Below are 15,288 nucleotides of genomic sequence, written 5' to 3' on the forward strand. Positions count from 1 at the left end.
AATTGCCATGATTTCCCACCCATTACAGTTAATGGATTAAAAAGATTAGGGGTCCTATTATGAGCTTTGGAAGCAACATGGTTTCATAAAACTAGCCTTGCAGTTTTGCTTGAAGCTGTGATTCCCCTGCCCTGATTTCTCTGCAGTGATTTTCTTTTCTATTCCAAGATGCTCTTCCAGATAGTATTGATACCCTCCTGCAGTATGGTTCTGCAGATGCTAGGTGCTTTCCAGGCCCACTCCTCATTGACCGTGCTCATTTGTGCGCTTATACATTTGAGTATCAGTAGTTTATTCGACTGCAGAAAGCCTGTTAGCCAACACACACATGTATCTTGCACGCACACACGCCCCTAATTAAAATCAACTAGCTCAGCATAGATCATTTTCTGCTTGAAACCATTTCATTGATAAATGAGGTGCCTGTTTCTGTTAACTACCTGCTAATAACAGTCTCCATGCAGAATGAATTGTGTTCAAAAGGTTTCTCTAGACAGAAAAAAATTAACTCCTTATAAGGACCATGGCACCATTTCCCTTTTTTCTGTATGGAAAAATAATTTTTCACACCATTCAGTTAAATCCCATCCCATCCGCTCCCACCGCCCCTCCCCATTTTGCCGCCCTATCTGAGATTAGTTAGAGTTACGACTGACTCGATGAGCTAGTTCAATCAGTTGTTGCCTTTTGTATTGCCTGGGTGGGTGGGATCAGTTTGCAGGTGGGCCAGAGTGTAGTGCTGGTGAAATATAGCTCTTTTTTTTTCAACTTACTACAAATTTGGAATCCCAGAAAGTTATTGCAGGTTTAATTAAATTTCCCATCAGTTTTCATGCATTTTCATGTTTTCCTTAGCTTCATGAGCTTCTACTTTCAATTAACTTGTGTTTATCTATGGAGATCTTGTGACACAATGGATAGTGTCCTTACCTCTGAGCCAGAAGCTCTTGGTTCAAGTCCCATCTCAGGACTTGATAGCCAAGGAAGATGGTTTCATTAAGCATTATGTTTTGATTATCAACCTGCAAATCTTTCCAACACATGCAAATAGCAGATGGTAAGAGCAGGAGAGATTCCTCTGAATCTCCATGTGATGGAAGGAAAGTTAGAGCCTCTGCCATCACTATCCAAAGCTCCAGACTACAACATGTAAAAGTGCATGTCGCCACAGCAACTTGAACTTACTGAGTGGTTCGTAATGAACCATTCATCACATATTTATCTCAGCCTATTATAAAAGACCTATGTTGTTGCTCATGGTGAGTTGAAGGATGTATCAGAGCCTTCAAAAGAATTCAGATGGTTCACAGCCAGGTTCAGTTGTACCACTCCTGAGTCATTAAAAAGATCGAATTCTGGTCTTGAGTGCAATATTTAAACTGATCTTCAGTGTGGAATGAGGGAATGCCTGCATTGTCAGAGGTGCCGTCCTTCAGATGAAATATTAAAACTGCTTGTTGAGGTGGAAGAAAATCAGTCACAATATCCTCTCTTGATTGAACAATGTGTGGCAAAGTGATCGATTGATTGTGCTGTTATCAGTGCAAGTTTATGGAATGATAGTTAACTATTGACATACTGACCAGGATTTTAGCTATCCCAGGAAGTGGAGTGGGAGGCATGGGAGCTGGCAATATCGTCGGGAGCTGGGTCGGATCGACTCCCTGACGGGGTCCAGCTGTCGGGGCATTTTAGTGGCCAAATGGCGGCAACATCCCAGTCACAACCCAGAAGAGAAGGTCTCATGGGCCAAAGGAGGGGCGGCCCGCGGTGGGCAAGGAAGGCAGTACCTGCAGCCCCAATGACCTCCCCAAAGGGGTTAATCTCTAACCCTCAGCACAGTGATTTAAACATTTTTAATTACCTGGCCCAGTTCCTGAGGCCTCCTGCATTCCTCAGCATTGACCACCTCTCCTGGTGGCGTTGAAAGGCTTCAGAGCTGCCTGCCCTGTGATTGGGCTGACAGCATCAGGAGCCCCCCTGCCGTGACCTGCTTTTTTTATGCTAAGAATGGAGTCTCGATGCTCCTCGTAAAATTCAGACCACTGTTTTTGTTTCTTTTTGATGTACTTCACTACAGTCACAAACATCAGTCAGCATGTAGAGTGGGGTAAATTTTACAAGTTAACACTGCAGGAGCAGATCTTCATGTGACAGAAGCACATACTGGGAATTGTGCTGCATCAATCTATGTTCGGATTTAAGATTTTGCTGAAATATTTTCGGAGCACTGGATAAAATCAAAGGCTCTGGCATCCTCACACTATCCATTGTTAGAAAACCCTGTACTACAACACAACTCACCTAAGCCAGGAGAATTCAAGCTGGCTTTCCCTCTAAATGAAGAAAATTAAAGAGCCGGAAAACATTTCAGAAAAAAAAATATCAAATGCACTTCTGTATTTCACTAAATGTTAGTTCAATGCCCTTGTGCTATAGAGTTGAAATCTGACTAATGCCAATGAGGCTGGGTGCACATGGCTGCCTTAGAGAATTGTTATATAAACCAATAACAGTGGTAGATTTTCTACAGGTTCTGGGTATTGCAGTTCACACCACACCAGGCATATTGACCAAGTTATAACCTATATTGAGACTACATTGAGTGATGTTGTGGAGCTGAGTTAGGCTCCCACTGCCTCCTATGCTGGATTGGTGAGCGTGGTGGCTGGTCTTCGCCCAAAGTGGGGGATGGAGGAGTTCTCAGCGGGCTTCCACTGCATCCAGCAGGCGCCCAGAGAGGCATCACTGAATTTGGGGACTGCTGTCTTCTTTGCTTTCGGGGCCATCTGTCGTCTGGAGCAACCCTCTGGTCTGAAGACATGAAGTAGGCTGCATTCTGGTGCATATGGTACCCAGAGCAAGGAAGTGCTGAGGTCATGACGTGGCAGGCAAATCTCATCCTGCCCACCAGCGATGTGTTTCCCATGCATGCATTATCAATGAGACAGGACATGCCAGGAAGCAGACGATATGCATCGCCATTGCGGCTGGTGGTAAAAATGTCTTTTTTCACATCCGCTACTGCACTTACTACAATTCAGGGAAAATTCTGTCCTAATTGTGTGAAAATTCACAGTAAACAGTTAAACAGTTTTCCCTCCTGATTTTATTCCAGGGATGACGTCTTTGCCCTTAGTTACCTGGAACCTCATTGTGCCACAACTGAGATCTCTGTATGGGAGATTGCATGGGTATGAATCTGGGCTGTTTCCCTGTGACATTATATGTTGGATCTGAGTCAAAGGAGGTTTCCTATTTTATGCAGCTGACTCTCTAGGGTGCTTCTGCTCTTCACAATTTTGTTTGTATGTATGCTGAGCATGTGCTGCTAACATCATGTGTGCTGTTATAAGAGTAATTCAGGAAATGCACTGTAGTTCCTGGGAGGTGAACATATGTAATTTGGGCACCAAATCAAAGCCAAAAACTGGCTGTCTCTGTCTCTTCCTGGTCGTGGTTTAGGGATGTATGTAGGAATAGCATCCTGATTAATAAAGTTATGGTTTGGTCAAAAATGTCTCATCCATAGCTGCAGTTTTCATGTAAATGAATCATATTGCAGGGTTTATTTAACCTCCATTTCCACATGTGATTGTCCATTCTCTTGGTCAGTATTGGTTTTGGAATGTCTAACTTACTTCTGACCATGCTCACTTCCAACACTATGAGCTGGCTACTGAATGGTGGTTGGAGCTGGCTGCTTTGCTCAGGACGGAAAAAGGAGAAAGGGAAAGTCCTGACGCCTTCCTTGAAAGCTACCCTATTTAAAATGAAGCCATTCTAACTAGTGCAAGTACAAAAAACAAAAAGTGCTGGAAAAACTCAGTAGGTCTGACAGCATCTGTGAAGAGAATGACAGAGTTAATGTTTCAAGTCCATATGACTTCTTCAGAACTAAAGAGAAGTAAAAATGGTGAAATATATACTGTTTAAGGGAGGTGGGACAGGTGAAGCTGGATAGAAGGCCAGTGACAGGTGGAGGCAAAGGAGAGATTGCAAAATATGTCATAAACAAAAGGTTGAAGGGGTGTTGATGGTGGTGATACTGGCTAAAGGAGGTGCTGATGGTGACATTAAGAGTAGAAAGCAGAATTAGCAAGTGACAGATGGCCCTCGTGGGCGTGGGGTGGGGGGAGGGGAAGGTGTGGGGGAAAAAAATCGAAATAGGCTAAAAGGTGGGGATAAAACAATGAATAAAAATGGAAATAAATTTTTTAAAATAATAAAAATAGGTGGGGAAAAATATATATATATAGATAAAAATTAAAAAATAAATATTTGAAAAAAGGCGATCAAAAAGGGGTGAGGATGGAGGAGAGTGTTCATGGTCTGAAGTTGTTGAACTCAATGTTAAGTCCGGAAAGCTGTAAAGTGCCTAATCGGAAGATGAGGTGCTGTTCCTCCAGTTTGCTGGAACATTGCAGCAGGTCAAGGACGGACATGTGGGCATGAGAGCAGGCTGGTGTTGAAATGGCAAGCGACAGGAAGGTTTGGGTCATGCTTGCGGAAGTTCTGGGTCATGCTTGCAAAGCAGTCACCCAGTCTGCGTTTGGTCTCTCCAGTATACAGGAAACCGCATTGGGAGCAGCAAAGGCAGTAGACCAAATTGAGGGAAGTGCAAGTGAAGCGCTGCTTCACTTGAAAGGAGTGTTTGGGCCCTTGGATGGTGTGGAGGGGAGAAGTAAAGGGGCAGGCGATATACCTTCTGTGATTGCATGGGAAAGTGCTGTGGGAGGGGGTTGAGGTGTTGGGGGTGATGGAGGAGTGGACCAGGGTATCCCGGAGGGAATGGTCTCTATGGAATGCCGATGTGGGGGGTGAAGGGAAGATGTGTTTGGTGGTGGTATCATGCTGGAGTTGGCAGAAATGGTGGAGGATGATCTTTTGAATGGGAGGCTGATAGGGTGAAAAGTGAGGACAAGGGGGACCCCATCATGGTTCTGAGAGGGAGAGGCATGGGAAATGGGTTAGATACAGTTGAAGGCCCTGTCAACCACCATGGATAGGAAACCTCGGTTAAGGAAGAAGGAAGACATGTCAGAAGCACTGTTTTGGAAAGTGGCAGTGCAAGCTCTATTATTAGCTGGGTCAAAATCCTGGAACTCCCTTCCTAACAGCACTGTGGGTATACCTACACCACGTGGACTGCAGCAGTTCAAGAAAGCAGCTCACCACCACCTTCTCTAGGGCCACTAGGGGTGGGCTATAAATGCTGGCCCAGCTAGCAAAGTCCACATCACGTGATTGAATAAAAAAAAATAGCTGTATGATATCTAGGAGGTGTAATTTTGGCGTCTGATTTTGTGGAGCACATTCCACTGTATGGTGTTAAGACTTCAGCCAAGTAATGTGATTATGCACCTTAAATGGGCTGTTACATTATTTTTTTTAAGCATGATATTGCTACCAGAAGCTGGTGACAGGCCTTCCAACACCGACCTGACTCCAATCCTTTTTCAGTTGCATATCCCAGTTATATCTCTGCTGTTTAGAGAGAGTCTGCCACTACCAAGGAGGACGAGATAATGATGATGCAATGGGATACTATCTGAAGCAGCTGAAATAGGTGGAATAAATCGTAATGGAGTTATAAGTGACCTAAATGTACCCACATTAAATTTTGATTATCTCGGATTAAGCCCTGCATTTGCAGTTCAGGCATTGGAGGGGTTTGAAAAGGAAGTGTCCATCTCTAATCTTGCAAACAGTCCCCTTGTCTCTGACCTTCCCTTCCATAAAAGGTGTAGAGGTGCGAACGGAGGGAAACTCGTGACAGTGAAAAGGGAAGAAAATGTCAGCGGCCATATTCACGGTGAACTTCCCTGCTCAATTCCTCTGAAAGATACTCTGGGATCATCCAAGAAAAAGGAGGCAGTGGCATAGTGGTATTGTCACCAGACTAATAATCCAGAGACCCAGGGTAATGTTCCGGGGACCCAGGTTTGAATCACACCATGGCAGATGGTGGAATATGAATTCAATAAAAATCTGGAATTAAAAGTCTAATGATGAGCATGAAACCATTGTTGGAAAAACCCACCTGGTTCACTATTCCCTTTGGGGAAAGAAACCTGCCATCCTTCCCTGGCCCAGCCTACATGTGACTCCAGACCCACTGATGTGCTTGACTCTGAAATGGCCTTGCAAACCATCAAGTACTCTGGGTGGGCGACTTCAATGTATCAAATCAATAAAAAGTCTAAAACAAATGAAACCAGACGGACAACCTGGCCTAGACCTAGGCACCGGAAACGACAAATGCAAACTCAATCCTGTCAACCCTGCAAAGTCGCCCTCACTAACATCTGGGAAGTAGTGCCAAAATTGGGAGAGCTGTCTCAAAGACTAGTCAAGCAACAGCCTGACACAGTCAAACTCATGGAATCATACCTTACAGATAATGTCCCAGACACCACCATCACCATCTTGGGTGTTTCCTGTCCCACCAGCAGGACAGACCCAGCAGAGGCAGAGGTGGTGTACTGTTGAGAGGGAATTGCCCTGGGAGTCCTCAACATCAACCCCAGACCACAAGAAGTCTCATGGCATCAGGTCAAACATGGGCAAGGAATTCTCCTTCTGATTACCATATACCATCCTCCCTTAGCTGATGAATCAGTACTGCTCCATGTTGAAAACCACTTGGAGGAAGCAATGAGGGTGGCAAGGGCGTGGAATGTACTCTGGGTGGGGGACTTTAATGTCCATCACCAAGAGTGGCTCAGTAGCATCACTACAGATTAAGCTGGCCGGTCCAAAAGGACATAGCTGCTAGGCTGGTGTGAGGGAACCAACAAGAGGGAAAAACATACTTGACCTCATCCTCACTAACCTGCCTGCTGCAGATGCATCCGTCCATGACAGTATCAGTAGGAGTGACCACCGCACAGTCTTTTGGAGACGAAGTTCCGCCTTCACATTGAGGATACCCTCCATCATGTTGTGCGGTACTGCCACTGTGCTAAATGGGATAGATTTCAAACAGATTAAGAAACTCAAGACTGGGCATCCATCAGGCGCTGTGGGCCATTAGCAGCAGCAGAATTGTACTCAACCACAATCTGTAACCTCATGGCCTGGCATGCCCCCTCAACTCTACCATTACCACAAAGCCAGGGGATCAACCTTGGTTCAATGAAGAGTGCAGGAGAGCATCCCAGGAGCAGCATCAGGCATACCTAAAAATGAGATGTCAACCTAGTGAAGCTATAACACAGCTTGTGTGCCAAACAGCATAAGCAGCAAGTGATAAACAAATCTAAGTGATTCCAGCCAACAGAGTAGATCTAAGCTCTGCAGTCCTGCCACATCCAGTTGTGAATGGTGGTGGACAATTAAACAACTCACTGGAGGAGCTGGCTCCACAAATACCCCCATCCTTGAGGATGGGGGAGCCCAGCACATCAGTACAAAAGATAAGGCTGAAGAACTTGCAATCTCGGCCTCCTCCGGAGATCCCAGCATCACAGATGCCAGTCCTCAGCCAATTCAGTTAACTCCACATGATATCAAGAAACAGCTGAAGGCATTGTATGCTGCAAAGGCTATGGGTCCTGACAATATTCCGGCAATAGTACTGAAGATTTGTGCTCCAGAACTTGCCACGCACCTAGCTAAGCTGTTCCAGTGCAGCTACAACACTGGCATCTACCCAACAATGTGGAAAATTTCCTGGCTATGTCCTGTACACTCAAAGCAGGACAAATCCCCACTGGCCAATTATCAGTCTACTCTCGATCATCAGTAAAGTGATGGAAGAGGTCATCAACAATGCCATCAAGCGGTACTTACTTAGCAATAATCTGCTCATTGATGCCCAGTTTGGGTTCCACCAGGACCACTCAGCTCCTGACCTCTTTTCATTCTTGGTTCAAGCATGGACAAAAGAGTTGAACTCCAGAGGTGAGGTGAGAGTGACTGCCCTTGACATCAAGGAAGCATTTAACCAAGTGTGGCATCAAGGAGCCCTAGCAAAAACTGGAATCAATAGGAATCAGGAGAGAACCTCTCCACTGGTTGGAGTCATACTTGACACAAAGGAAGATGGTTGTGGTTGTTGGAGGTCAATCATCTCAGTTCCAGGACATCACTGCAGGAGTTCCTCGGGGTAGTGTCCTCAGCCCAACCACCTTCAGCTGCTTCATCAATGACATTCCTTCCATCATAAGGTCTGGCTTGGGGATATTCGCTGATGATTGCACAGTGTTCAGCACCATTTGCGACTCCTCACATAGTGGGGCAGTCCGTGTCCAAATTCAGGAGTGTGATGGAATACTCTCCACTTGCCTGGGTGAGTGCAGCTCCAGCAACACTCAAGAAGCTTGACACTATCCAGGACAAAGCGACCTGCTTGATTGGCACCCCATCCATAAATATTCACTTCGTCCATCACCGACGAACAGTAGCAGCAATGTGTACCATCTACAAGATGCACTCTAGGAACTCACCAAGGCTGCTTAGACGGCACCTTCCAAACCCACAACTGCTACCATCTAGAAGGACAAGGGCAGCAAACACATGGGAACACCACCACCTGGAAGTTCCCCTCCAAGCCACTCATCATCTTGACTTGGAAATATATTGCTGTTCCTTAACAGTTGCTGGGTCAAAATCCGGAACTCCCTTCCTAACAGCACTGTGGGTATACCGGCACCACATGGACTGCAGCGGTTCAAGAAAGCAACTCACCACCACCTTCTCAAGAACAATTATAGATGGGCAATAAATGCTGGCCTAGCCAGTGATGCCCACACCCCATAAAAATGAAAAAAAAATCCCATGGATGTTTAGATAAAGATCCAGCCCCAGTAGTTTTTATTTTTCAATAAAAGTTTTTTTTTACTTATGCTATTAAGAAAAGGTATATGTTATGAAATTTAATATGGTACCCAATGAATGGCATCTGTCTGGTGTAAATTTGGGAAAAGTTAGCAAACTGCAGTCTATCTTGTAAGTATTTGATTTCAAGTCCAAACAAGCTATCAGTGATGTCACATTTGTTGTCTTTGCAATTATGAACATCCTATCTCCAAAAGCCCATGGATAAATTGAAAGGTTTTAGGAAGTGTGACTTGGACCTTGGATTTTCTGTTCCTCACTGAGCTGAACTTGAAGCAAAGAGGAGCGAGAACATGATCCCTTTCTTTAGAATTCTGAGAGGGATGCAAAATGTAGATGCAGACAGGTTATTTAGCAGTGACTCTGAATGTAGAATTTGATATAAATACAAAATTAGCAAGCTTCAGTCAAAAATAAAAGAAGCTTAATTTCCTTCTACAGAACAATGAACATGCAAAAGGACTTGCAGAAGTGTTTGTTGCTGTGTTGATTGATTAAATATTTAAACTAAGGTGATTAAATAACTGGTTTGGATCAGAATTGAAGGTGATCGAGGTTAATACAGATTGAAATGATAAAACAGAGGACTACAAACATTCCTGGGCATCTGCCATCGTGGATATGTTATATCATGAAAAGCAATCTGTCAAAAGTAAGTAATGAAGAATGTAAGGTTAGATAAATAGTCTGGGGGTTTCATTTGATTATCTTTGAAGAGAGAGGTCAGAGAGAGACTTGTCGAAACTTCTTTCAGGAGATTACGTAAGTATTAAGCTTTCACTTATACGCTAGCAACATCCAGCATTACCTATCTCCTCCACTTTTGATTTCTTGACCTCCTTTACATTGCCTGCATATGACTTGCTCCTGGATGAGTAAGAGTTTTTTTGTTGCTCAACATTGACAAAACAAAAGCCATTGTGTTCCCTTCACCTTACTACCTCTCTTCCATCCTCCAAAATCCACCTGAAAACCTTTTCAATATTACTTTAATTCACCACACCAACCTCTCTCTCTTTTTTCTGTTCTCTGGTTATTTTCACCTTTTCTAAACTGCTTTGAAATGTTTTATTACACTAAGACTGCCAAATAAATGTACGTACTTGCTGAGTCCCTGCCGGGGCTTATTACACATAGTCTGGAAGTAATAGACCAATGGCAATTTTTTTTTTGTTCCATGTTTTCTTATATTTGGATTTATCTAAGCATCAATACAGCATAATTCGCTGGGGTGTAGAAGTGTATGATTACTACTGTAATGATACAGTTTGCTTTTAGCCAATCTCCATGTACTTTACATTTGAAACAGAATAAATTATAATGCTGCGGTCTGTTAGAGACCTGAGGGATCTTGAACCATAGTGCACCAATGGGCATGCAAAGAAGATGTAGAGTTAATGTACCACAGAAATTAATCCATTTAATTCCTGCCAAATATTATAATTATTTTTTGATTCCAATGGACTAGATATGTTGTAGTGGCAAAGCTAATTAACCAGTTTGAATTCCTTTTCTCCACAGGGCCCTGTACACTTACGAAGATAACACTGACAATCTGAAATTAGCCGATTCAGGAGGTATGTGACTAATGCAGACTAGATTTATGCCTCTAGTTAACGTTAGGCCTTTCCAACTGGATTTGATCTAGATTCACCATCATTTGAAAGTAAGAGATGCAATATATTCTGCAGTAACCCAGTTTAATTACAGTCTTATAAGGAAATGTATTTCTGGTTAATGTACAGCATACTCAAGGCTCTGCACTTCATAGGATTTGGGCATTGACCTGCACAAGCCATGGTCAGTTCAGTGACAACGTTTAATAATCTACGACTTTAATTTGAAAATGCAGGGTGTCCATTCAAATATATGTCTGTATTGGCAGACTTCTAATTCTATAACCTTTCAACATTCTTACATATCTAAATCTGTTAAGATGTGCAACCTTGCTTGCCTGCCAGGCTAAATAGAGAAGTTCAATGTTTTGCAACGCCATTAGATGCTTAGAAGTCTTTGGCATGGATTTTCACTCCCAAGTCGGGAGTATAGAGTCTCTGGACCAAGGGGTACCTTTTCAAATAACGCTGGCTGCTTTAGACCTTTTCCCTCAAAGGTTTAAAGCCCATGAGTCATGTTTTGGACATCCCACTATTAAAAATTGAATCTGTTTCAATGTGCAACTGCTTCTGTTAATCTCGGATGTGCAAACTACAACCTGCCCCCATTCCTCTCCCCCACCCCCTGAAAATAGTTGGAGCTGGGTTTAGGGGTGAGACTTCCAGGATTGGGGAGCCAGTGCCATTTTGTGTGAGCTGGAGGTCCTCTCTGTCGCTGTGAAAATTCAGGCCTTACTTTTTTTCTGTCAAGGTGGAGCAAGGTTGTACAAAGCTTCTGCAGTTCAAGCATTGGAGATGGGGATATGAGAACTCCTTCAACTTATTTTACAGCATTGTCTACATATAGTGCAGTTTGCCAGGGCAGATAGTGATAATAAGGCTATATTTTGAAACAGTCCAGTTGCCAAGATTGGTAGATGAATGGAATGGGAGATACAGCCCAGTATGCCATGATTATGTGAGGCTGGGAATTGATGCTCTATGCCCTGTTTCTTTTTTATTTTTAGACATTTCATCATACTTGTTTCTATCCTGACCTTTGAAGGTTGTTATTCATTTTAATTTTCTTTATTGTCTGACTTTCGTCCAAGTCCTACTAAGAGTAGGAGAAACTTTTAGCTGTGGAATCCACTGCATGACAATGATTAAAGCAGAGACCATGTTGGCATTTAAGAATAGGTTTGATAGATTGTTGATTAAAAGGGAAATAGGTAGGATTGAGGGAATGAGACTATTGCTCAAATGGAGATACAAGACAAACACAGACTGGTTAGGCTGAACAACCTGCTTCTGTGTTACAATTTCTAGGTAATTCTATAATGTGACATGTAGAGATTGGAATTATGTGACAAAAAATAATTGATTCTCCTATACTGAGTTGAATTGGCCTGCAGTCTAGTTCTGGATCTTATCACTTCAGATACTTTATAGTATCATTTCTGGTGCTATGGCATCAAACTGAAAAAAAGATACAAAGCTAGAAGATTCTTCCTTTGAGCATGGAGGGGTCCCACAAATATGAGTAGAGATGAAATCATGAGGTGCGTGGCTACTTTCGCACATTTAAAAATTGCGAAGTCCGGTAGCAGGCCGGTACCATTGATTCTGTTTAGTAGAGAATTGGGAGAGAGGAACTTTGATGGTACTGGTATGGCTAGTGTAGATGAACAGCAAAACAGGAGAAAGAGGCAATGAAACCGAAAATGCTGGAAAAACTCAGCAAGTCTGGTAGCATCTGTGGAGAGAAACAGAGTTAATGTTTCAAGTCCATATTATCTTCTTCATGAGAGCTGAAGAAGCAAATTGGGGTGGTGGTCCCCATCTTTAAGAAAGGAGACCAGAAGGTGTGTTCCAATTATGGAGGGATCACACTCCTCAGCCTCCCCGGGAAAGCCTATGCCAGAGTGTTGGGGAGGAGACTTCTTCCATTAGTCAAACCTCAGATTCAGGAGGAACAATGTGGATTCTGCCCTGGTCGTGGAACAGTGGACCAACTCTTTGCCCTCTCACGGATAAATTGAGGGCTCATGGGAGTTTGCTAATCTGGTCTACCTCTGTTTCGTAGACCTGGAGAAGGCATGCGACCGCATTCCTCGGGATATTTTGTGGGAGGTGCTGCGGGGATATGAGGTGCCAACGCTGCTTCTGCGTGCTATAAAGTCCCTCTATTCATGGAGCGAGGGTGGTGTCCGCTTTCTTGGTGTTAAGTCGAATTCGTTCAAGGTGGGAGTTGGACTCCGCCAAGGGTGCGTCTTGTCTCCACTCCTGTTCGTTATTTTCATGGACAGGATATCAAGGCACAGCTGAGGTACGGAGAGAATCCAGTTTGGGGGCTCGAGGGTGGCATCTCTGCTATTTGCAGATGATGTCGTGCTTCTTGCTCATCCGGCTGCAATTTCCAGTGCGCACTCAAACGTTTCGCTGCCGAGTGTGACACGGCTTGGATGCAGATCAGCACCTCCAAATTTGAGGTCATGGTTCTCTCCTGGAAAAGAGTGAGTTGCTCTCTCCAGGTTGGGGGGAAACAGCTTCCCTTAGTGGAGGAGTTCAAGTATCTCGGGATCTTGTTCACGATTGATGGTGGGGGATTGCGAGTTTGACCAGCAGATTGGTGCAACAAGTGCAGTTTGTGGCGCTCTACTGGTCCGTGGTGGTGAAGGGGAAGCTGAATTTTGGACAAAGCTCTTGGTTTACCAGTCGATCTACGTCCCCATCCTCACCTATGGTCATGACTGTGGGCACTGACCAAAGAGATAAAATTGTGGGAAATGATGTTTCTCTGCAGGGTTGCTGGGTGTACTGTCTGGGACAGGGTGAGGAGTTTGGCAATGTAAGAGAACCTCGGAGTAGAGTCGCTGCTCCTACGGATCGAGAGGGGCCTGTTGAGGTGGTGGTGGGCTCTTGCTGGAATTGTACCGGGCACGGCCCACTGGGCGGAGACCTCAAAGCCGGCCCAGGACATGCTGGAGGGATTAGCGGCTGGCCTAGGAGTGCCTGGGAATCCTGCAGGAGGACTGGAATCTACGGCTGAGGAAAGGGAAGTCTGGTCGGCCCTGCTCAGCTTACTGCCATCGCAACCCTCACCAGAAGAAGCGGTGTGAAAATGGATGGATGTATGTCTCTGATGTTTCTAAGTAGTTAGGACAATTTTCTAGATGTCGGTAACAGAGTACCCATTCCAGATCTTCTGCCTGTAACTGCTATTTTCCACCCCGATATTGAATTGCCCATATTTGGAAGTTGTGGGTGTGGTGGGGACGCAGGGTTATGGGGTCCTGGAAGTTGTAGACCTATTCTTTCAAATTAGTGTTCATTCAAATGCCTAAACAAATGATCTCCCTGCCACCTGGTGTTGGTATTTTAGCAACTTGGGTGCACAATCTGGAGTTGGTTGGGACATATTTGTGATGACTTTCATTACATTTTAGAAAGTCTATATTTGTTGTCTGATGGTTTCTTTAAATCTGTCTTGCTGAAAATCCATTGTTCAACTGGGTATAATTCATATCCTGCAGATCTAATTGGAAATAGATTTCCACAGCTGGTGCACCTGACTGCTGACTTTGTACAATATTGATCAATTTAAGATTAATTGCTAGATAACACATGCCAATCAATGGAGGTCTTGCACCTGGGGTAAGTCCAGTTGCATTAACTTGAGTGAACTGTGAAGAGCACCATCTGTCTCTCTATATCCCAGTTTTGAACTACAATGGGTGCATGTATAGCCCTTGGGCAAAAAGCATCTCTTCTGTTTTAGTATCTGTGGAAGCTGACCCACCTCATTCAATTTTGAAAGATCCATATATGATTCCTTTTCCTCTGGAAATAGTGCTGCACAACAAATAAAATATTTTTGTAATGTAGGGGAAAGTACAGCCAATTTGTAAACAGTAATTGAGTTAAGTGACAATATGATCAGTTTTAGTAGTGTTGGCTGAGGAATAAATGTTGGCCAGGACACTAGAAGAATTTCCCTGCTCTTTCTGTAATAGTGCCATAGGATCTTTTTCAGCCACAGGAGCTTTGGTTTAGTCTCCCATTCAAAAGATGGTACCTCTGACAATTCAGTACTCCCTCAATACTGCAAGGACATAAAAGCCTGAATAATGTGCTCAAATCTCTAGAGTGGAACTTGAACCCATAACCTTCTGATGAAGAGTGGAGTACTACTACCAAACCAAGGCTCTGACTTTTATCACTGTTCCACAACCTATAGAAACGTAGAAAATTTATGATACAAAAGGAAGCCATTTGGTTCATTGTGTCTGTTTCAGCCGAGAACAAGCTACTTTCCAGCTCATGGTCCATCGCCAGTGTAACGGGTCATCTTGTGGAGCTCCACAAATTGTCATGAGTGCCCACAGATCAGTATTGCACTATTACTACTTGTCCAGTTTTAAAATTAGCTGTGTTGCATTTTGTTCTTGTATCTGAGGAGGGAGCATGAGATAAAAGTTCTATAAAATTGGTAGATTATTACACTGCTTCATTATCAATTGCTACTTCTTACCCATTACTTTTAATACATTTGTTCCACAGTTTATAGCATGTACCACAACCTGAAAAGACATTTATTTTCTGCTTTCCAAAGTGTCAGAGAACATGAGGGCTTATGTCTTATCCAGTTAGCTAACTACAATGACAAAGTTGCATTACCAGATATTTGGAGATAAAACTCAACTTTGATAGTGCCACAAAACATGAATTTGATGGAAAAGGAAATTCAGTGGAATATATAATGGGGAGCCAATCCACTACCATGCATTTTGCATTTTACACACACTCGGGTTTTTAGGAACTAAGGACTTGCTTATTGGCATGGTCATTA

At 43.6% G+C, this 15,288-nt stretch overlaps 1 protein-coding gene across 2 annotated transcripts in view; it reads left to right on the forward strand.

Annotated features, from left to right (window-relative positions):
- The window catches only part of dbn1 (drebrin 1), a 209,842-nt gene that overhangs the window by 134,471 nt on the left and 60,083 nt on the right, over window positions 1-15,288 (forward strand). Inside the window, exon 2 of one of the 2 annotated variants that reach the window (XM_078550640.1) lies at window positions 10,363-10,418. The exons of the other annotated variant lie outside the window; for it this stretch is intronic. Coding sequence (XP_078406766.1) covers window positions 10,363-10,418 — 56 coding nt within the window. The remainder of the gene's footprint in view (window positions 1-10,362; window positions 10,419-15,288) is intronic. 2 annotated transcript variants of the gene reach the window in all.

This window comes from Cetorhinus maximus, chromosome 10 (genome assembly GCF_964194155.1).
Source record: "Cetorhinus maximus chromosome 10, sCetMax3.hap1.1, whole genome shotgun sequence".
Taxonomy (NCBI): Eukaryota; Metazoa; Chordata; class Chondrichthyes; order Lamniformes; family Cetorhinidae; genus Cetorhinus; species Cetorhinus maximus.